The sequence below is a fragment of the Athene cunicularia genome, assembly GCF_003259725.1.
Source record: "Athene cunicularia isolate RWA chromosome 2 unlocalized genomic scaffold, athCun1 chr2_part1, whole genome shotgun sequence".
Lineage (NCBI taxonomy): Eukaryota > Metazoa > Chordata > Aves > Strigiformes > Strigidae > Athene > Athene cunicularia.
Window position 1 is genome coordinate 130042004 of NW_020799095.1, and position 24328 is coordinate 130066331.

At 41.8% G+C, this 24328-nt stretch overlaps 1 protein-coding gene across 3 annotated transcripts in view; it reads right to left on the bottom strand.

The window, feature by feature from the left end:
- Nucleotides 1-220: 220 nt before the first annotated feature.
- The window catches only part of NIPAL2 (NIPA like domain containing 2), a 57738-nt gene continuing 33630 nt past the window's right edge, over nt 221-24328 (bottom strand). The window contains exons 5-11 of one of the 3 annotated variants that reach the window (XM_026843080.1): nt 23539-23660; nt 17444-17540; nt 12886-13021; nt 10397-10485; nt 8608-8671; nt 7181-7275; nt 221-446 (exon numbers count right to left, since the gene is read on the bottom strand). In XM_026843080.1, coding sequence (XP_026698881.1) covers nt 388-446; nt 7181-7275; nt 8608-8671; nt 10397-10485; nt 12886-13021; nt 17444-17540; nt 23539-23660 — 662 coding nt within the window. In that variant the 3' untranslated portion in view covers nt 221-387. Of the gene's footprint in view, nt 447-4908; nt 6868-7180; nt 7276-8607; nt 8672-10396; nt 10486-12885; nt 13022-17443; nt 17541-23538; nt 23661-24328 lie in introns of those variants that run through there. The other 2 variants (XM_026843079.1, XM_026843081.1) reach the window with 2 other exon arrangements.

Consider the following 24328-nt stretch of genomic DNA (forward strand, 5'->3'; position numbering starts at 1 on the left):
TCTCTCAAATCCAGGCTGAGCTCGCAAATATCCCAGGCACTGCAGAAAGGGAACCTTTGTGAGGTTGCTTACTAGCACTGCTAGGTGCCACCGTGCCTGTGTCAGCCCCCGGACCAGAGGCTTTCAGGGTCTCCTGCTGAGCTGGGCCTTCTGGAGACCTCTGAGCAGGGGCACCTACTCTTTGGACCATCATGAAACTCAACAATGAGTGAGAAGTCAAATTGCTAAAAATAATTGAGGCTGTTTCATCTCTGGGCATGCAAAACAGTCACTCGTAAATTACAGAAAGCGTAGGCACCTCCTGGGAGAGGTGGCAGGGCTGCAGCTGTGGGAAGAGGGGAAGCCGGGCACCCGATCATGGCGTGCTGGGTCTGGTCCAGTTCTGTGCTACTTCTTCAGTGTTGCTAGGATCTGATTTTTACTCTGTATTTGGCCAACTGCAGACACTGGAAAAATGGAGACAGAACAGAAAACAACCACAGAAAACAATTTGAGGGCTGACAGAAATGTCTGATGGTGAGAGACTTAAAAGGCTCGTCTGTTTGGCTTAGCGAAAAGCCCAAGTCATCTTACTGTATTTTACTAGAGGGACTTACCGAGTGCTTTAAATCACTGGCAAAAGACAAATAGCTGCAAGCTAAATCCAGACAAGTTAAAATAGACATAAGGCACAGTTCAAAAGCAAACAATGAATCATTGCTTGTACAAATTGCTAATGGCATTGGTGGATCCTCTACTTTGACTAGTAGGGTAGGATGGGGTGCCTTCTACTGCAGATGGGCCAGAGGGTTCACACAGAGGTGCTTGGAGGAGGTTGCCTGACTGAAGCTGTTCAGGAGGCCAGATGACATCAAGCTGCCTTCTCATATCAGCAACCTGCTGATATTCACACCACTACATCGAGTCCTGCAGCACATCAACGCACCCAGCATCCAGTCAGTATTGTCAGGATGTTCCTGTAAGTCAACTGTTAAGTATTGTCTGGAAAAAATAAACATGTGGGTAACTGCAGTGCTTGGTAATAGTAAATCATATTCCTCAGCTCCTTTCCCTTGTAAAACACGTAACAGCTGTTCTTGGAAAAGGGAATAGAAGCTCCAGTGCTTTGTTGTTGTACTCTATTGCTGTATGATGCATTACCAGCAGTAACCTTCAGTGACAGGTAAGAACTGCCTAATTAGCAGCCTCTGTGCTATGCAAGCTTTCTCTCTTACTCTTGACTGAGGGCATTAAAGAGCATTAGAAAGTATAAAGCTCTGGGCCTGGTACACGTGCTATTGAAACTCAAGAAAAACAGTTAAATTTTTTTTTCAAATGGAGAGAAAAGTCCTGATCTTGTGTTCATGCTGCTCTGGACTTATGCCCACCAGCTATCAAACAGAAGACAAATGACAGTGCTGTTCTTTCAACCATTTTAATGCTTCTGGCAAAAGACCTGGCAGCAGACTCCAAAGATTTCATCTAGGCAAGGCAATGCCTATTCCAAGAGTGGAAATCTCCAACTGGAGAGCTGGCAAGTGCATGTTTGTGCTGGAGGCTTAAATCAGTCATTTCTATTTTTCCCAGTGTGATCTAGCAAAGTACAGAAATCTGTTCCTTCAATGGCCACAGGCCACTTCTCATGTTTAAGGTATTATTAGTGCCATGGGCTACAGTGACACATTGACTTCATGTAAAACAGTCAGTGTTAGAACCACCTGTTTAATTATTGCTTTACAGTAGCTCTACTTTGAAAACTGTCAACGAACGCCTTGTTGACACTGTCAACAAAGAGTTCAGGAGACCTCTGTATATTAGTGGTCCCCTGGAGTCATTCCTCTGTGTTCTTGCAAAACTCTCCTGCCACCACAATATATTTCTGATTCTGTTGCTGAACACCATAGCCCTCATGGTTACCTCATGAACTGACACTAGTTCCCCTGGCACCAATGCCTAGGTCCATTAGCAATCGAAATGCTACTGCAGATTTATACTATTAAATGCATTTTCTCCTTCAAAGGCTTGGGCAAACTTTAGGGGCCTAACTGCAAAACTGGGATTTAGATTAACTAAGAAACCTACTCAGCAGCTACCTAACTATTTATTTAGGATCTGATCTGTTGTGCTTGGAAGTTCCTGAGGTGCCAGTAATTCCACTTCTGTGGATACCCAAAGATGCCCTTGATTACTCTGGTGGGACTCACAAAATGAAGGGAACATAATCTAAGACTGTAGGTTTGCACAACTTCCTTGTATGGCAGTACTCTATAAACGCTTCCCAGATCATGGGAATGTCCTGGCAGTACCGTATCTTCTTATCAGAGTAAGCCTGTGGTGTGTACACACCACACAGTCTAATTTCTCCACAGGGCAGACCTGGCAAGAGCTATGCATGGGAGACAGTACATGCCAAACAGGCATTGATATGATGGCCCAAGCGTTCAATTTAGCATGTTTCAAAAATATGTTTATGTGCAGCCTAAGGGGCCAGATCAGCTACATGTGCTCTGAACAGATTTAACATATGACAAGAGGACAGGGATCCTTTCTAAATGTTCGTGACTGCTTAATATGTAATGATGTATTTGCCAGTGATGCCTCCTTGTATGTTATAACTCAATGGTTACTTCAGCCAGGGTGCTTGGAAGGTGCCTCTACACATTTCCCAGCTTCAAAATGTTGCAACATCTCCCATCTGCCAAGGGAATGTCTTATTTCCTCTAGGCAGAGAATAGTCATTCTTCACTCCCAAATCAGTAACTAAAACCACATACAAAAATATATGGGATCACTATTTATTCACTGATGAATCACTAATCATTCACTAATTCTATCCCAGAACACAGAATTGGAAACACAGAATTTCTCAAACTCCTGAGAATCCAGAATGCTAAACATTTCTCTATCTTTTGCTCTTGAAGTGGCCTCAGGGTGTAAGTCTTCCAGCTTGGCCCTCCAATAATAATTATGGTAATGAGCTTCTATCTCCTTTGGGCTAGTTGCTAACACAGTCCAGCTGATTGCTCCAGAAGGAATAAACAAACACATTTAAACAAGAAAAAAGCCAAGCCTCTGTGGACAGTAACAACAGGGCAAACTGGAAGACAGCTCAGTCAAATCATCTGCACCCTAGTGTCGTCAGAGGCAACATTTTCTCTGCAAGCAACCAACGATCCTGCATAAAGTGAGTTGGAATGAGAGATTGCAAGGGTAGACCATGTTGAGTTCAGAAAACTTTTCAGTCCATCCTTCCAGCACTGTTTATGCACCTTATAGCAAACAGTCATTGGAAAGAAAACAAACAGTCCTTAGAATAAGTAGTAGGCAGACATGTGTGCGGGCTTCTAGTTGACCTTAGGATACTCCTGGTGCCACAAGCTGCTGATCTCAGCCCCATGTGGAGCCACTCAATGTTCACTATGCACAACCCAATGAGTCCGGCTCGGGGTTTTGCTTCAGGAGTCAGACTCTTAAAAGTGCTTCAGGAAGCTTGTAACTGTTGCATTTGGGGCATGGTGATACGTGAAGAGTGAGCTTAGCAGGATGCTTGCTGTATAGTGAAGCTCCTCAAAAGGAGAAAGATAATTGAATAGTTTCTCTCCTTCCCACCAGGCGTTCCAGTCAGCCTGGTTAGCTCCACTCAGAGACCCAACCCAGCAAGGATTAGAAAGCAGAGGGTTTCTGCAGGGTGAGCGAGCTGAACTGGCTCACAGAGAGCTAGAGGCCACGCAGGACCTCACCGCCAGGAAAAAGAGGATGAGACTTTTAGCAGCAGTTCAAGCAGCTTGCCAGGTGCATGAAATCACAGGTTCAAAGCACAGAAGCTCAAGCCCCTCTAATGTCCCACCTCTCTCCTTTGGTTTTAGGTGACCAGAGCTCTTACACATAAAACATGAGGCCACCAAAAGCTGGGCTGTAGCAAGGAGCAGGCAGGAAGCCTGCCAGGTGAACACCAGGCCCCTACTATGGGCAGAAATACAAATCCAATCCAAAATTCATTTATTTTTTGCCAGATGAAACTGTTTGCTAAATGCATCCTGATATTTTACAGCAAAAGTTAAACTGCCTCGCACTACTCCAGAGCTCCCATTTCCAGGCCTGTGGCCAGTTAATACTTCATCTCTTACCACAGCGTGACCAGCAGTGGAACAAGCACTAAACGAGTCCTGCTGGTTCTGGTCTGTCAAAAATCTCAAACTGGAGCCTGGGGGGACCACGTGAGCTGCTGCCTGCCCACCACGCCTTCCCTCAGATCCTGTGGAGGATCTCTTCAAGAAAGTTCAGTCTGCAGGTGCAAGTTTTTGCAGCTTATGTCTGGCCCACATTTTTGATGTCAGGAAAAACATTGCAAGAAAATAACTCATTATTAAAGAGAAGAGCTCCAGAGACTTTTTTGTATTCCAGTGAAAAGATTTTTCTTTAGCAGGCATTTGTCTGTGATGTTTGCAACCTAAATATCGCAAGCAGAATCTGAAAATGACATTGATTAGAAACTGATTCTTGAAATAAATCATGCCCCTTTCTTAGAAGAACAGTAATGAATTCTTGTCACTGAGTTTTCCTGATCTTTAATCTATTAATTAGTTGGAATGTGCTCACATCTCAAAATTATGTCAAATCACAACTTTTAATTGCACATAATTCCTACCAGTGTTTTGCTCCATAAACTAATCTCAATTACATTTAAGTTTAAATAAAACATTTTAACCCTTAAATTTTTTGTATAAACCCACAGGAAGAAAAAAGTGTTGTTCAAAAAGAAATACAGTAGTTTAAAATAAATCATAGCTATTGTCACAGATTTTTACATTTGATTTCTTGCTTTAAAGAGCAAATCCTATACCTGGTAACCTTTATTACCTCCTCCAGCTCTCCTGAGTCATGGAAACAGAATTCAGAAAGATGCCCAAGGCGAATTACTTAAAAGAGAAATGAAACCAAATCCTTTCACTCATTTGTTTCCCAGGTCACAGAATGAAAACCTGTAGGCCTCCTATTTCCATCTTCAGCGCACACTTGCACTTGAGACTTAGAAAGCGGCTTAAATTTGACTTGTAAAAGAAAGATAGAGGCATGCCCTTACTCCCTGGAGAAAGCATATGAAAAGAATGTGCTTTTTTTATTTTAAGCTTTAGAAACTTGAACTCAAGCTGTAAGAGGGGAAAGGAAGGCCACGTCCAGGCAGCTGGTACAAGTAAGGTGCAGACACAAAGTCTCGTCCTGTGCCAGCTGGAAAAGATCCACATTGGAAAACAGCTTCACAAACCACCACCCCCCCCCGCACCCTGGCTCCAGGGACATTGCTGTATAGGAAAAACTGCAGCACTGAGTGTGCTTTGTAGGGTTTGAAATGAAACTGTCTTACAGATCTTCAGCTGTACCTATTTTTAAATGAAATAAACAATTATTTGGGTAAAAAAGGAGACCTCATTTCCTCATATCCCACTGAAACAAAATACACACAGCCTACGGCCCCTGTCCATTACTGCAGATTAATTCAAACCTAAAACAAGTATCTTGTCCAAGATACAAACACTTTCTAAGAGCATTTTCACCTGTTTCTGCAGAGAAAATGTCTGACCCCACTCTGCCAGCTGAGGTAGATTGATGCTACCAGGTAGGGGTAAGTGGACCCATGATGAATGCCCAGAAGCAGCTTTCTTACCAGGAGGCTGGGACTGAGACACCAAGACCTCCCAGACCTGAACACAGAGCCTGTATTGCCATGGTTCCCATCACTGCTGGCTCTTCAAACCAGTGTGGAGACGCTACCATTTAATGAAGGAAAAACTGTACTGTTATCATGACTCTTTGTGATCCTGTTTTTTACAGCCTTTCCTCAGGCAGGATTACCAGTGGTTTAGGAAGGAGGCAGGAGTTGCCTTAGTTTTCTTTTTTGGGAGTATTTTTCCAACACACATCAAAGGAGAGAGCCAGGCTACCCCATTTCCTCTGGAGAGCTTGTTAGTTTTTTCACTAAAACCTTGTTTTCCTGAAAACAGAGTCTAAATCTCAGGACAGACTATACTAACAGGTAGTATAGCCCAGTTCAGTCCAGCCCAGTGCACAGGACTCCCCTTGGAGGGAAGATGTAAAATGTCAAGCATGGTTCCCTAGCAGCTCTGCCTTGGCTGGGCACCTCAAATGTGTGCATGGGCGCATGTACATACGTTTATGGCAAATACTGTCTTCTGTCCCCCTCCTCACACAACTGTTTATTTCCTAGGAAAATAAGAGAATTAATCTGCTGGCAGAAGATAAACAGGATCTTCCCTCTACACATAATATAAAATACTTTGTGTGTACACATTGTGTATACTGTATATATGCCCACAGTTTTGACACCTGAACAGGAAAGATGAGATTTTTAAAGGGATTATACATATAGCAGAATACTTTGAAGTCACTTACAAAAATTCTTCTCATTTCTCAACTTTGTCTTTAAGCATCTACAGAGATCTGAGGGGTTTCAAAGGGGAATTTTTTTATAATCTTGTTCTGTGCTTATTTGCATTTCAAGACAATTAAGATTCTAAAAATATCCCCAAGAGGCATTGATATTAGGAGAACTTCCATTTCATTAATGGTTATTTAGTTTTTCTTAAGGATTCCTTTATCTTCGGAACACATTTGGAACAACCTTGGGATAAATTAAGTAGGATTAAATAATACTTTGACTCATCAACATACGGAAGTTCAACATATACTTGAATATGTCCAATAAAATGGTGCTGATGATCCTTGTTCCAGTGGTGTACCTCCTGTTAATTGTCATGTAAGGTGCCTGCTTCTTTCAGTTTTGACTTTTCACTGAGTCATCTTCATTATTCAAAGTGCCATAGCATGAAATGTGAGAATCTGGTTGTATTTTGCCTGTCAATTTTTGTCCTAAGGAAATGGGGTGAGAGAAAGGAAAAACAACAATTCTGTGAAGAATTTTAATAAAACAAATCCCCCACCAATCCATCATTTAAACATTCTTTGCTCCAGTAATCATTGTTTTCATTTGACTGGTTGTAACAATAGCTTGGAAAAACTCTGAAAAATTCTTTGAAAAATCTGTTGGGAACAGGAATAGAAATTAAGGGAACAGTGTATTTATTAAATATGACTAGAGCACATTTGTGACTCAACTCTCCTCAGTCATCCCATTATCTGATAACTCATTTTTAAAGAGAGACAGAAAAAAAGCCCTACTCACCAGGAATATGTCCATAGTCAATAAAAGGAATTTGTACATGCTCCTCTTTTTTATTTCTTGCAATTACAAATACACCAAGAAAAGACAGGACACACCTGCAAAATAGCAGTGGCATAGTATCATTAGGAACAGTTCACTGCATCTGAGATGAGAATTTCTTTCCATGTTTCTTTTTCAAGGACTTTCAAACCCAAGCTGCTCAGTTTGCAAAGAAGCTTTTGTTTCTGGCAGCTCTATAAATCCATCTTGGTCTCCTTTTCAGTCTAGTTTTTGACTTCTGCAGCTTTACTATCAGTTCCAAGGGCTCCACAGGCAAAATTACGCTTTCAGCAATATATACCTAATTAGATGTCTATTGTGAGACCACAATATTTGAATCCCTGAGCAAATCTTTACAGAGCATCTAAACTAGCCTTCTAGCATTTGTAATTTCATTAACAACTCAGTCTAGCTACAGACAATCAACATTGCTGTTGTTTTTCTCATTTGACTGTGTGTCTCAGGGGCAAGCTGTAAGCCAGGAGCAATGAAAAATTGCTATGTTTGGATAAATCTTCTATCCGCTCTGTGTTGGACACACAACCACTAATTCCTGCCTGCCAAATACATGTGTTGAATCTCCATTTTTTTTGGTGACTTTTCCTGCAATCAGACAAGATACCGGTTGTGTGCACCTATTCCAGTCCAACTGCAGAGGATGAAGATGTCTGTAGCCATCATCCTTGTTTATTTGACAGCACTGTGGCAACACACCTCCCACAGTTCTGGGAGATGCTTTTAACCATCTCACACTCATTATCAAGTAACTGTCACCTGTCCCCAGAGTTGTTACAGTGCTGGTAGCCAGCAGAAGGTTTCTGCTCTCACAACACCTAGGCCCTTCTTTAAACATTTATTGTTAACAGCTTCTTAGCACGCTCTGAACTTTTCCACAGGCATGCTGTGTCTTTCTCAGCACAGGAAGACTGGGGAGAGATGATATAGCAGTGCCTTGTAGGCAAGCAACTCATATAATTGCCCACACCTAGTGGCAGCAAAGACCAGCCAGAAACGCAAGTGGAAGGTAGCAATGGGAAGAGATTTCTTGTAGTTGTAAAAACACCCCCTATAACATGATCTTTGGTGGAGAGCAGTGATTTCTCCTTCCCACTGCAGGAACACATGCTGCTGTTTTTTCATTCCATCATGAGATTAGTAGTTCAGAAGTGTCTCACATTTTCACATCTTTGGATTCAAAACCAGGCCTCCAAATTCCCTAAGCACAGGCATCAATCTTTCCTTTAATGTTTTTTTATCCTAGTATAATGGCTATTCCATAATACTTTAATAACAAGAGTGGTTTCTTCTTACTGAGAAAAGAAGGGATTCCGACAGGCAATGCTGTTTCAGTACAAACGTTAGGACAGATTTTAGGCCAATACACTTACCCAAACAGAAACATGAACACACTCAGCAAAGCTGCACTTTGGAATTCCCGATAAAATATGACCCCTGGAATGTGACAGAAACAAGAATTGCAGATCTTGACTGGCTTCCAAGTGATATGAATTACAGCTGGGTGGGTCAGGGGCAGTGTCATGCTCAAATGGAGCAAAAAAATCCCAAATAAGGTATTAATACACATTGTGATGGGTTCACTTTATGTGCCCGTATTCCATTACGTAGGCTTTCTCAAGATACTGCATGGAACTGGAGAAGGTTTTGTTTATCAGGTTGGAGCATGTGCTGTGTTAGTAACTGCACAGATGCAGGTATTTTTTGCATTGTCAGCAACAGTTTTTATGCAGGTTAAACTTGAGGTCTTACTCACAGAGTCATACTAATATAGCTAACAGGTTCTTCATGGATTTAGTTAAGCCACTCCAACAGACCATGTGGACATCTTAACTCCAATTGGGAACAGGTTTTCCACAACTAGCTGTGTCCCTGATGCTTACACCAAGTTAGGGGCTCTAGCAGCCAAGTTTGCCAAATCTTTCTGGCTGAAGGGATCACTAGCTCTTTCTGGTCACCCCTCTTCCAGGAATTAGCACCTCTGCAGTGGAGGTGACAGAACCAGATGTGTATCTGGATCTCAGCTGCCCCAATTCACAGCCAAGTATATTAGCTTTAAACCACTGATGAGCATAGTTTTCTTAGAAACACCAGAGTGTGAACCAGCACAGATGAAGCGTGACTGTATCTTCAAAGGCTGTAACTGGAAATGGGGGAATCATAAGACAAGGTACCTTCTACAAGCACCCCAGAAAGATTCAGCAGAGGTTGTTCCTCTAAGCCCTACACTGGTTTAACTAACCCAGTGCAAATGCATGTGTATCCAGTCACAAAGCTATTAAGCCATTCCTGAATAGGTACTTGATCTTTTAAGGAGGCACAAGGCCAAATTCCCCATATGGTCACAAGAACACAACCCCCTTTTGGCACAAGTCTCCTCTCAGTCACAAAGTGTAGGTCTCTTCTAACACAGGTGCTGAGGCAATCTGTGCATGAAGCTAACTCCCCTTCTCATTAATGGCAGCTCTGCATGAGAAACTCCTGCACGGCAATGACAGGAAAGCCCCCAGCGTGTGTTAAAATGAGTCATAAATGTTCTAACAACATGATCATTTTGGCTCATTGCTGATACAGCATCTTAGTCGTCCTCCCTGCTCATGCTCTTATGCTGTGCACCATTTCCAAGATTTGCAGTCCCTCTTTAACAACACTGAGTTCAAAGTTCTCACCCAGAATAAAATGTTAAATGCTTAAAAAGTCTTTGGAGTCATTTTATTTCCTTCACTTAACCTAGAATTCCACCTTCTGAAACGGAATATACACTAACTGCTATGAAACACAGCTGGTTGTCATTTGAGTAGTTTGCCAGGCTGTTAAAATTACTCTACCAGTTCGGATATGGAAAGGCTGGTGTGCACATGGTAAACTCATTTACTTGATGTCAGGATGAGGCTAGTATAAATTCAGGATCTTCTAGTAAGCCAGCAAGGCACAGTAAACCATACACATCAATTCTAGAAATGCTAGAATTTGAGTATTTTTATTTTGCTTCAAAAGTTCTGAACTTACTCACTTTTCAGAACTTAACCACCTGTCACTTAGGAAAAACTTATTTTTGTGAAGACAAACATGACTGGTTTGTGTTCCTGTTCACAGGCAGTAATTCTTGAAAACCTGATGTTTAGAAAATCATTCTGTAAAGGCAGAAGGCCAGAAACAAACCTGAAATGATGGCACTGGTGGTGAAGAACACAAAATTAATGGGCACAACTGCTGTCACTTTGCACAGATGTATTGCTTGATTCAAGAACCTGCAAGAAAAGCGTTATTGCACCTCATGCCTACAGGAGGTTCATTGCACTTTAAGTCAGGTTAAGCCACTTTATGTCAGTTTAACAATAAGTGTGACTATTTCTTACCACAATGGCTAGTAGCCCTGGACAGATATGTGTGTGTGTGTGTGTGTGTGTATTGACTTTACTTTCTGATTTTGACTATGCAGAGTACAAACAAATAGGCGAAAGCAAAAAGGCTGGCATGGATTCTTCCAGCCATAGGCTGTCATCAGAGAGTCCTTTGAAGCACTGTTGGAAAAAAATTGTCTGCCACAGATAACGGAGGAATGCTAGGGCATTACTGCTTATGGTATGCATTGGTTCTTGGAAGCAGGGCTGCCTGCAAGCAGCCAGGGACAACTTGCTCTAATTTAAACAGGTTGTACAAGGGTGTATGTCCAGCACAGGCATAGACACGCGACTTGTTTCACTTTGCTGAAGTCCACATTGCTGCTACTGCTCAATCCAACTTGGATAACCCATGTATTTGTATGTTTACTCATGCAGTCATACCCCAGACACACTCTGTCCTGCCGGGAAAGTCTGGGAAGGTGGCTCCAATCCTCTGCTCCTTGGGTTGGAAACTCTCTGCTGTGCTCTCAGAATAGCAACACAAACCCTCACCAGAATCATGAGCAAGAGCATGCGGGGCCACAGGAGCATACACTACACACAAACCTGCAGGACCGAGACACTGGCCACAGAGCAGCCTGTGCAGTCTGCATCAACGGATGAAAAAGGCAAAGCAATTAACCCACTTGTACGGAGACCACAGCTGTCAACATTTACCCATAGGGTGATGAATTATGAGTGTGAACTCTTGGATGCACCGGCAGATACTTTGTTATGTGAACAGTGCATTTCAGACCAAAAGAGAAAGATCAGGAGGCTGCAGAGTGTATTCAAAGCCTATAAAAAGAACCACACTTAAATATTTCACTGGTACAATATATGTGCACAGTAAAATCCAAGCTTGGATCTGTTTTAGCCATTAAAGTAATTGCATGGTTATTTTAGCAACTGTTGAACAGTCTCCATGGTGCTTTAAAAATAAAGAAATCCTACATATCCACAGGATAGTCGGGATTTTGAAGTCATTGAAAACACCTCATTATTTTCTCCCATTTGCAACAAACTTGGTCACAGGGACTAAACCAGTGATACCAAGGCCCAGTATTGAATCCAGGAGGATGTTGAAGCACAGGCTGTTCTGACAGTCAAATAAAATAAGAGAGGAAACAAATAAAATAAAAAATTTAGATTGACAGCACTGTCTCTGTTAGAAAATGTATCCAAGAGAGAAGAGAGAAAGAGACACAGAAGCCAGGGAATGAAATGGGCATATTTCACTTCAGTTTTAATTTTGACCCAGCAAAAAAAATAAGAAAGAAAAAACTGGCAAGAAGGAGAGGTTAATTCAGCAGCTTCCTATTTACCAAGCTTTTATTTCCTATTTTAAATGCCCTGAGCTGTTCTCCCAGAGAAGACAAGCTGGATGTAAATCACTCTATAATCTGTTACAGGGGAGTTCCTGAGTTAGCCATGGAGAGTCACTGCATAATAACGCATGGACTTTCTGATTCCACATGGGAATGGTATGTTCTGCCACGAGAAAGATGGGCTGGCTCTTCTACTGGAAAATAATCACACAAGTAAACACTCAGACTCGCACTGAAGCAGTCTAGATGAGATTACTAAATGATGCTATCAGCACCTGAAACAGAGAGACTGACATAAAGGGAACGGACTCTCTATTCAGCTGCAAGCTGTATTTTATCATGCTGCCACCCCCAGCAATCTGCAAAAGTAGCATAAAACAATCACTTAACAGGCCAGAGGCCAGAGGGGAAAACTTTGATGTCCCCTGCACATCGAAAGTTAACTATTTCCTAAAAAGATACAGACATAGAGGGTAGCAAAAAGCAGTATGCAAATTTAACAGAGGCAGGGAGACATTCGAGATAAACTCTCTTCTTTTGTCTGACTAGTGACATAAGCTGGGGAAAAGAGATGCCTAACAAGGGTAAACATGGCCATTTGATTATTCAACAATGGAGGTTTCTGAAAGTAACCCTCCCCAAATTTACATAAACATAAATTTCATTTAGTGAGTTCAAGACCTGTGCCAAAACTAGAAGCAAATTTGGGAAAACCTTGTATAAGGTGATAGCGAGAGAAGGTAGCATTTATAATAATAATAAATTATAAACTGTGAATTAAAGCCTAAATAAACAATACAATCAGCTGTAGGCAGTTCATGCATCTGTCAAGGTTCTGCCAGGAATTTATTGCCTTTAAGGGCAACTTTGTACTGAATAAAACTGACAGATAAAATGTCAAATAAAAAGGTTAGGTGACAAGCAGAATCTCACTTACTTGACTTGGAAAGCACAAGAAATTGCCATTAAAACAATCATGATATAGAAAACAGGATAAGTTAGCTGCATTTTCCCCTTCGCAGAGAGTGTTATCATGCTGGCCACAGCCTTTACAGCAATGACAGTCGGCGATGCTGAAAGGGAAAGGGAGAGATTAGCAGGGCAGGATTCACAGCAGCGACCTCAGAGCATCAGTAAGGGAGGACAAGCTGTCAGGTTAAAGCCACAGGTCTCCTTGCCTAAAAAGACACCGAGGAAGGATTTGGGCACCTAAAACCAAGTGTGTGATTTTATAAACACATGCTAAGCTACTGCCTAAACTCAGAGTGGCCTTAGCTCCATGTGCACTTTGCATTTTGCTTTTAAGTTCTTGTAGCACTGAGGTCTTCAACCCTGCATCAACCCAAAGTTTTCCCATTTTCAACAGGGTAGCTGAGGTTAACATCAGATAAAATCTTGCAAGGGTGGGGGGTGGGGGTGTGGGGGTGTGTGTGTGTGTGTGTGTGTGTGTGTGTGTGTGAGAGAGAGAGAGAGAGAGAGAGAGAGAGAGGGGCTTAACTCAGGGTGAGGAAAGAACTGGTTCCATTTCCCACTGCTGGGCATATGCCCTAAACACTGGACTACCAGTTGGAGGTGGTACAACAGCTTCCGCATCTTCCAGACATACTTTATGTAGCTACATCTTCTAATTTGGGGCCCATGTTGCATTATTCAGGAGAGCTCTGAGAGGTCTCATTATCTCTTCAAAGCAGCTGGGACACCTAATAGCAGCCTGCATGTGACACTGGCAGCCTAAAATAACTCTTCACCCTCAGGATTTCTATGCTGAGATGGGAGCTGGCCAAAGCTGACTTCTGGGATCACATCCTGAAGCACCTGACTGTCCCTACGGGTTATGTACGGAGAGCAGACAATCAGTGCAGGGATCTGCATTTCATTTCAGGGATCAGGCTCTTCAGACCATTTATTTACTGGATTTAGCCCACAGAATAGAATATTTCAGTAGTGTGTTTTTAATCCATTTAGTCACTGTCATTGCATCACTACAAACAAATCCCAGTCAGCAAGCAATGATTCAAATATATGTCACCAGTTCAGAGAAGTCTTGCAATACACATCTTTTAGAAAAGGGGCTGAGAGTTGCTTTAGATTTCCTTTTGGAGTGTGCTCTTGGTTTGTTGAAGCTAACCCAAGTAGCCTGTGATTCCTGCAAATAAAATGTAACAAAATCAAAAGAAACTAAAATGATAAGAAGAACCAGACTGCAGAGGTGACCTTTGTAGAAAGGTAATTAATCGTCAGGAGCACCGCCCACCAGCTGGGATCCAGTTCCACCCTCTTCCAGAGGTGAGGAGTGTCAGTGGTCTGATTCATCCTCCCAAAACTGCAAAATATAGATTGGCAAGGAGAGCTGCACTGTGGAAAAAGTTCAGGCCAAGTGTTGGGAGAAAAGGTGGGGAAGAAGAACAAATTCGGGTCTGTGGTTTTGATTGCAAGCATTTTTCTTATAACAAGTCAAAAAGTTCAGGAGAAGTTTAAGAGTCGCATACATCCTGTGATGATCCTGTTCACCATCATGAAATTCACTGTTTTCATGACAAAATGTCCACCAAGTACTTAATTTCTTGCTCTGTAATGGAAATAGGTGGAGTGGTTTAACAAATACAGCAGTAAAACTGAGCAGAGGAGGTCAAATGCTGGCTTGCAGTGGTGCTAATGGTACAATAAAAAGCCAAAAAATACACTCAAGCCCAACAGGCAGCCTACATAAAAAATGAGGTTTGCACTCTAACATAGAATGATTATTTTAAAAGAGCACTTACAGGTAAAAATTAGTAGTTTGAATTGTCCAACTAAAGGTAAAGAGTGCTGAAAAATTGTTTCTATTAAAAGGGTGGTTTCCATCCCTTATAGTTTTAACAAACCAGAAGAGAAAGCATCAGGGTTTTTTGTTTCTTTGGCAGGTTGGTTGGTTTGGGGTTTTTTGTTGGTTGGTTTGTTTTTTGTTTTTTTTTTTTGGGGGGGTGTTGTTGGTTTGTTTGTTTGTTTGTTTTAAATGGAATGATCTTTTTAGTTAAAGTAGCCCTGGAATAAGTTTCAAAACCTAGGAAATGGTTTTCCTATCTCTGATAGAACACCCCTCCACCCCCCCACCCCCAGGCTATTATGATAAATGATGTCACTTTCCAGCTGTAAGGGCAGGAAACTCAGAAATCCCACTTTAATCTGAAATATTTTCCCCCAAACTTACAATAACTCCCAGTATATACATGAGGTAAGATAATTCTCACCAAATGAACTTGCAGAGTGGTACTAAGCAAAATGTTTGCAGATTTTATGATCACCTCTGTATTTTTTTCATAATGAAAGTAGATCTCATATCCAGTGAAACACAGAGGCTGCACTCTCTTTAAAGAAATGTTTCTACACCCAACTGATACCTGTACGAACCCTTCACCAGGTATATATCTGTGCAGATATGAGAAAAGGCAGAAATCCCCTTCCATGAACTACCACTGAGATCCCAAGCCTCATCTAGCCTTCCTCCAACCAGGACCCTCCGAGGGCAGTGCACATGTCAGATGGCTGGGAGCAAAGCTGCTGCGTCCTCTCTCAGCGCCCCCCCTCCATCACTTTGCTCAGCAGAAGGGTCGGAAACCAAGCAGAAGACTCTAAGTGTAGTTTTGTGAGAACTGCCAGGCACCAGGACAGCTGCAGGAACTGGAGCCAGCCACAGTTCTGGGTTTCCTGCTCAAGGGAAATATCAATATTTCAAAAGTTCACATGAACCAGGATTTGTTTGTTTGTGTCTTTTTTAATAGAGCAGAAATAATGACACATTTTTCCTCAAGCTGCATATGCTCACCAAAACCTCAGCAGCCACCAGCTGAAATTGTATTTTTGGTTGATTGCAGCCTGACTACCAAAATGCAGTTAGTGCCTACTGGGGCACGGGTTTGCAGCCCTGCTGCTGTTCAGCAGCTCCACGTGTCCCTTTGGCACTGGTGGCATCAGGACTGGCAGGCTTCATAGCAAAATAAGCATGCAGGGTTATGCAGCCCAAAGGGCTGGGTCTCCCGGAGCCATGAGTTGACCTTGTCTGGGGCAGCCATCACGGTGGGTCTGGCCAGAACTGCAGCAAAGTGTAGAAGCCCACCTGGAGATCTTCAGGCTTCCAGCTATGCAACAAGGAGGCTGGACCTGATCATTGCTCAGGAGTGTGCAGTGCTTCACACTCCTCGTCGCAGGGTTGGAAGCTGCAGAGCAGCTCAGGTGAGCTCTGCCAAAGCTCCTAGGCAGGAGCTGGGGGATGGCTGGACTTACACTTCACTCTTCCAAATCAAGAGCAGTAGAACAATTAGACTTGAGGCTTTTGGGGCTCTTCCATCTTTGCCTCACGCAAGGATCACGGAAATCCTTCAGTGCTTCTGCAGAGCTACCGATCCTAACGTTCCTAGCACTGTGAATGGGACACTTCCCACCTAAATGGGAAGACTGTCCCAAAAAGTTGATCTGAAAGTCTGAGCTTTTCTGCTTGGGTAAGAAACCACTCAGGGATCTGAAAGAAGTTAATAAATAAATAAATAATAAAGGTAATAAATCTGTAAGAGTTTTTCATATTCAGTTAAATCCAAATTGTGTAACTGGCAAACCTTAGTGAAATTCTGTTTTATCAAAACACTTATGACCAGCTCCATTAGAAATGTGCTTTATAAGTCTTTGCAGACTGATACATGCACCAACTGAGCTCAGTGAAGATACTACCATTGACTTCAATGGCACAGCTCAAGCACCTTTTCACTTCAACCAAATAAATGTAGTGTCACATCAGGGTTTCATGGAGAATTGACAAGACAAGGATAGCAGAAGACACAGGGTGGTGACAAATTCTTAATATATGCCTGCAAGCGACAAGCTTTAGAGACAGCCTCCTGACATTTTTCAAAACTGATTCAAGTTTAACTTTATTGAAAGCTACCCAATAAAATGTTTCCCTGAGTATTGATTGTGGTAACATTAATCAGAAGTCAAACTTCAGTGTTGCCCTGAGTTCTTGTTGTGCTTCTGGAAAAGTGGTAAAGTATGAAATGTTGCATATGCAAAAAGGCATAGATAATTCAAAGAAAAGTTCCTGTACAGTCACAGCATATCACTGCATTTGTTTACAGAGTGCTTACAAGGTCTTAAGCTGCTGTTTTAAAGAACTCATTTTCACAGTCAGCCTGCTCTCCAAAAGAAAGTTTCAAAGAGTCCACTTTCCCAGAATCTAAAGCTAATGTGCTATTTCAAAAAAAGCTGCAGAATACCATTTCACATAGCATATTAGTTTCAAAAAATCTGTAAATAGTCCCAGCAATAGGCATAGAAACTATGTTTCATAATCGTTTTTTTTCTTCTAAAAGAGACTACAGTAAGGCTCATGTGAACAGTTTCAGTGATTCTCCTCCAGCACACTACTTTGAAATGGCCCCAAATCTAAACTAGCTGGGGAGACTGAGCAACAAGGAATTGTCAGGTAACAGACAGGAACATTAAAGTGAATAATATGTTCTTACCCAGTAGTGCTACCATCATTAACAAAACCACGATGTGTTTCGCAGCCTTTCTTTTGTAAAAATAGAGGAGAATGCAGAATATTATAATTCCTAAAATCTGAAGACAAAAGGGAAGAAAGTTAGAGCTGTGAAGCTATGTAATATATGCTTCATTCAAAGTCTTTGAGATGTCACATCCATTTTCTCTGCTCTAACAGTTCAAAGGAGAATTACTTTATTAAGTATCTTCTGCTAAAAACACACCTTATTGCCAGTTGACTGAACTATCAAGCAATTGTCATTTATCTTTCCTATTATAGCAGAAGTTAAACTTTGAGCATTTCTTATTTCTTTAGTTTTTCTTTTTGCATTTCTAGCTCTATTTTGTCACTGGTAGTGTTGAGAAGACTTTTTAAATATGACAGCAAAGATACACGTTTATTGGTAATAATTCTTACAGAAACTCTGTTTATAATTCCTATGACGTAACGCACGTACCTGGAGGAACAGCAGTCTCTTAGCTATGGCATTCCTAGTGTCACTCTTTGTGACATGCAAGCTTATTTTTGATACCTTCTTTGTCTTTCTCCCCAGTCATACTAAAAAAAATCCCCCCAAACGTTGTCTTTTTGTTCAAGTTTTCTGACATACATTGTAAGGAGAAAAACATCTATTTCATGTGGTGTTTCTCAAATCACAGGTACCTGTCAGGAGCTTACCTTGAAAAGCTCAATGACACACTAGCAGACCACACTGCAGGACATCTGCAGTTGCCAAAGCAGCTTTACATGCACTATGCATTGTCCAGACTTGCTCCTTCAATAACATCTAACAGCTAAATGATGACAGTTAAATTTACTGACTTGCTGTTAATGTGTCTCTTTGCAGATTCCCTTAGTAACTCTTGCCTTTTGCCATCTCAGAAGTGTGGGTAATCTCCCTCCTACCCGTGTTGCCCAAATACCCCTCTATGCCTTAAGAAAACAGAAAATGCAAGAGCCAAAAATTTCCGTGAAGCCCAGACTTAGATAAAGAGGGATAAAGGACCTCTGCACTGAGAGCTGCTCAGAAGCCTGGTAGCCTTAGAAACGGCGTGAAGAAAGAAGTTCATTTGTGCATGTTGCAAAATAATCAAATGGGGGAAATAAGAGAAAATAAAGATTGTCATCATTACTGAATATGGTTATTGTCATTTTTTGACAAAAAAAAAAAAAACAAAACAAGTCAAAGAAAAAACTCGTGTCTATCTCCTTGGTTTTGTCACCACCATACTATTTTATGTTTTATAATACCACACCACTCTTAAACCAACAGTCACCATAAGGCAGCACTAGACTCAAAAATACCTGAGTGTTGTGGTGATGAAATTTCTAAACAAGTGACTGAACAGTTACTAGTGGCAGTTATATAATGTAATATAGCTGATTTCTCATTTTGGAGAGTGACTGCAGCAGGAAAGCAGTTATCAGTTACATTCAGTTACTAAACTTCTTTACCACACTCACACCTCCCCCAGTTTAGTAGTGTTCAAAAATATGAACAGAACATAATTATCCTTTAATTCATTTTTTATTTACCTTCATGCTGATCCCTTGCTCCTAAAGACAGCTGAGAGACAACTGTATTTCAGAACATTAAAACCACAAATTTGGATTTTACATCACCTTTCTTTAAAAAATGTCAAATATTTATCACAAGATTTTAAAAAATTGCAACAAATTGGGGTTTTTTTTGGGTTTTATTTGTAAAAAATATTGAATAAAGCATTTTGGTGGTGGTTTAAAAAAAAAAAAAAAAGCATTCCTTGACTCGTCCTTGTTCAATAACCTTTGCAGTCTCTTGTGAAGTGCTGGGCCCTTCTCCCTCCAGAGTGGCATCCCTCCCCACCATCCTGGCACCCAGAGGTGAAAGCTGGGCCATCAGATGCTAGAAAAGAGGCTTTTGCCTCAGTTTCAACTTGGCCAGCCTCCCCAGCTTTATTCAACAGTGTAACACTGGGTATGTTTAAATCAGGAACCAAGGCAAAAGTCATGTTAAGATCTGCAGACATATGAGTTCATCTTGGCCTCCCTGTGGAAAACTAAAACAGGGGTTTGAGGGAACTCGAGAGGAGAAGTAAGGTAGCAGCTTCACTCTTCATGCCACTAGCAAACACATTTTAGGGCCAGAGGGGAGTATCACATTATCAAGCTGCAGCTACAACAGCCTCCAAATAGCTTCAGTTGCTATTTTGACAGTGAACAATTGCTAAAAGAATAGAAGAAAGCTGTGCTAAATAAATATTCCCCACATGGAAAGGTACCCAGACTAAGAAAGAAGTTCCAGAGATGTCCCAGGTATCGTCTTCCACGACATGCCAGTTCAGGACTGGCACACAGGATGGGTGTGACTGGGATGGGTCCATGGCAGGAGGTGACACAGCACTGTGAGATGTGCTTCTGCCCACAACACAAACCCATCACCTCTCCCAGACCCTTGGACTGGTTGCCACAGAGTGTGCAGAAACCTATGAGACAGCCCTACTGTATGGAGCCATCTATACCTCAGGTATTGATTAATTTTATATCCCCTAGACAACTTTAATCACAATGCCAATAGAGGAAAGCACCATCATCTGCCCTGTCACTTAGATTTCAAACAACACAAGAACAATCATCCAAAACCAAGCCTAGGGACATTTGCTGGCTCAAAGCACTCCATCACACCAGCTCTGGCATTCCACTCTCTCTTCCAACTCACTCTGACCCCCAGAGTGGCGGGTAGTACTAAGCTCCACCGACCTTAACTGAACCAGGTCATCACCGTTGGCTCTGTCCATAAGCCCTCTGTCACTTCTCACCCTGACATCAGCTCTTCTCTTGCTAAAGCTACTATAAAGCCTCACTGTGATCTCGTCATGCTTAAAAGCAAACAAACCCACCAAGAACTCACTTCTGAAAGGAAACAGCCAAGCAAAACCATCAAAAGGGCATAAAAGAGTCCTTGATGGCAGCTCTGGAAGAAGTGCACAGGACTCTGCTTAGCTACTTGTGCCTCCTGGGGCAGCCCCAAGAGCAGCACTGCTGTAGGGCCATAGATAGCAGTCCTGGGGAGAAAGCTGATGTTTGCTTTTTGGGCCTATTATTTAAGTTTACTCAGCTCTGTCAAGTCTCGCACACTAAGCATGAAATTCAAACAATTAGTTCTCACCTTGTGCTGCCCAGCAGCCAACCTATTCTTCCATGGTTCTCTGCTACTCGGTGACACACCAACAGGTCACCTTTAATCCCAAGGCAAAGGAGAGGCCATCACACTGAGTCACACTGCAAGCAGAGTGCCTGGCTCCTAACAGGACCCACGCAGACAGGAACCCTCCTGGGGTGCCCCAGCTTTTGCCTACAGTTGTCTCCTGAGAATTACCCAAAATAGTGCTCGGTCTCATAGTTGATAGCTGTTGTAGTGTTAAATACAAAGTCCAGGAAGGAGAAGTGCGTAGGTTATATCAGCTTCACATATTCTGTTTAGAGGAATTGAAAGAACTTGACCTGCTTACAATCATTTTTGCTATTGTAACTAATCTCTCTTGAAGTCTCCTCAAGCCGACATCTCATCAACATTTTTTTATAATCATGATGTTTTCCAAGTTTCTAAGCATCACCAGAAAGAAGGTGCCAGAACAAAATACCGCATTGTCTGCCTCAACTGTTTTTCTGAGATATACAGGAACATAGAGACCAAAGAATCAGGAGGGTCTTCTAGGCACTTTGAAGGAAAAGCAGAAATGCTTTGAACCTGATTTTATAGAGATTAAATATTAACAACCCAATACTCACAAGGCTTCTGCTTAGGGAAACCTAAGAGCTTAATCTATAATTGATGTCTTCTGTAGTGACTCAAAGTGCACATAAGCAAAAGAGGAAAAAAAAACAAGCTAGGATAGTCATTCTTGTTCAGACATGATTATGCTACTGCAAAGTCTCAGAAGGTGACTCAAAGTTGTCTCATGTGGGAACTAGAGGCTATTTATGCAGAATTCCTCTGTTGCCAGTGGAGTGCCACATGGGGATGGTTTATCACCCACTCAGAACATTATGTACCACTGGGGCTTTGTATTTCTCAGCAGACCACACTTTGGGGCTACTTTTAGAAAGACTGTTGGACTGCATTATACTGCTGTACTGTCTCCTTGCTATATATTTATACTGGAAACTGCAACTTCTGCTGTGCTTTTTTATATCTCAGCAACCAACCTGTACTGGGCAGCTCACAAACAATTATGAAGAGCTAGTTCCCTGCCCAAAGAGAATGCTTACAGCAGGGTTTGCTTGAACTTCCAGCAGCATACCAGGATAATCAAGCTGGTATCTCAGAGTCTCTTGAGTCGTCTTTCCCTCCTCTGTCTTCTTTGGACAGACGAAGCTCAAACCAGATGAATTCAGGGAGCAGAAGGAACAAATAAAGCTTGATATGTTGTTGAGTCAACAAGATTTGCTGTTACTTGCTCCATCCTTCCCTGCAACCATGCTGTACATGTAGAATTGGATGCTGTCTGAGGCAGGGAAAAGGGAAAAGAGGGCAAAGAAAGTCCAGGGGTTATCTACCACCTCCTCCTAATGTCTCCTGAGAAGAATATAGCACAGTCTTCCTAGGCATTTAATTGTGTTCTTACTAACTTTTCCTGAAACAAAGTCAAAAAAGTCTCAGATGGGGAAAGTCCTTTTCCAGCAACCTGTTGGTTTTAAGAAAATGTGAACAGCATATGGCACAGAAACGGTGTCACTGGGAATGGATGGGGAGTTTTGTCCCTCCACCACCTCTACACAAATGAGTGAGACAGCAATTTAAAATCAGTGCCTAAGATGCCAGACTGTTTTAGTATCTATACACAGAATTGTATGGTAGAGGGGGATATTCAGTAGGAAAGGTCCTCCAGTGAGCACTGAGACCCCTGTTCTGAGCCCCCTCTTAATGAAGTCCCTCTCACTCTGCTGAATAGAGGGATTTGCTGAAGCTCTTGCTGAAGCTGAAGCTAGCCTTACTGAACACCCCAAAACTCTTAGGCCTTGCCTTCAAAAACTTCTCTACTGCCTGACTGAAAGTGCATGTTGTGATTTTACAAAGTATGATCATTAATTTCTTCCATTGAGCTGTATCACCATCTTTCAGGAGCATTTAAAATGCAGCAAAAATTGAACAAGAGGACCAGCATTTGTCCTTTCTGCTTAACCAGTAGTCTCATGGATAATTAGATGTAATATGTAAAGTCTGCAGGTTGGCTAAAAGATTAAGGTGCTTAAACTGTCTACTCAGTGGCTTTCTAATTGAGCTTCCTACTAGGAAGAGCCCGGGCACTAATAATCTAACCCAAGAGAGTCACTTTACAGGGAAGAAAGTAACTGCTTCTAAAACTCTTATGTTGCATCTTTTACATTCAGCTGGAGGAACAAATTTTCAGCATTCCAGAGGAAAAGAGAGAGAGAAATTCCTCCTACTCACTCTGGTCTTGTTCCTGATGCTAATTAAATACATCAAAGAAGACATACGGTATCTGAAGTTTGTATACAGATAATTTAATCAAAATGGTATTTTTGTATTTGAATGCAAACTCAGGTTCAGATTAACCTGAGTGGCAGCGAAACAGGCCACCTGTCCACATCACAACTTCATACAAAGCTCCTTCTGGCCAGGCTTAACTACATGGGGATAATCCAGAGTGATATGAAAGAAAAAAGCAGAACCAAGAGCATACATAGCCTGATTTTTAAAAGGACAAGTCCATCACATTCCAGAAAAGCTCTGAAACTTAGATGTACATGCAGACAGCATGGCATGAACACGTCTACAGGAATTATAAGCAGTGCCAATATTTAGGTTCTCCCTCAAACCCACCAAAACCCAAAATCTTTCCCTTCTTGGTAATCCTGCACAACTGTGACTTTCCTGTGCATAGTTTGAAAGACATATTTTGGTTCAGCATATTTTCATCTTAGGGACCAGGGTGATGACCCAGTATTGCTTATGAAAATCACACAATTTGTTTTCAGGACCAGCTTCTCTGCCACTAATTCATAATGCTGCAAAAAGCCCAGTAACCCCAGTTTTTCTCGTTTAAGGAGTAGTATGAACCAGATACTCACCAAATATACCAAAAAGGGCCAGCTCACTAAGTAATTCTGTACTCGTCTTGCTGTGAGCTCTTGGGGTACGTTTGGAGCAAATGTCACCAACAAGTATGTCCCTGTTACTGTCAGTGTTCCTCCTTTAAAGAAGACACATTATTTTGGTAATACAGTATTTGGTAATCATGGTCATCCTTGCTCTCCAGATGATTTGGAAATAGTCTCTAGAAGAAAATTTAAGTCCATTTAATCAGATCTGGGCTTAGGTAATTGGGTTGCCTTTCATTTATGGCTTTATCTAGTGTAATTTTTATTTTGGAAATATGAAAAAAGCTGTCAGTAAAGCAGTGCTTTTTCAAGTATTCTCAATTCTAATACCAAGTGCATGACAAAGGAGAATCGATCCTTTGTATTTCTCAGAGGCACAAAGCAGGTCACAGAAACTTATCCTAAACTGAAAGGACAAGTTGCTTATAAGGCAGACAGCTAGATCATTAACCAGTGTAAATAAACATAACTCTCCTAAAGTCAGTGTGGCCACAGAGATCCGCACCAGCTATGGACCTGCCCTGGAAACATTAGGTGCAACACATACGTTCCAGTCCAATGCTTACGTGAAGCTGTCATGAAGCCAGCATTTTGACCGCTCCCTGTTGTATTTGCAGACCTATGAACCATTTTATAAAAGGTTGATTTGCAAAAGACTGTTCAGCCATTAAGTTGCCAGGGCCCCTTTTCAAGGTCAAACTTGCATTATTGTGCTTTTAATAAAAATCTGGAAGTTCTGCCTTGTGGACAGCCAACTGAC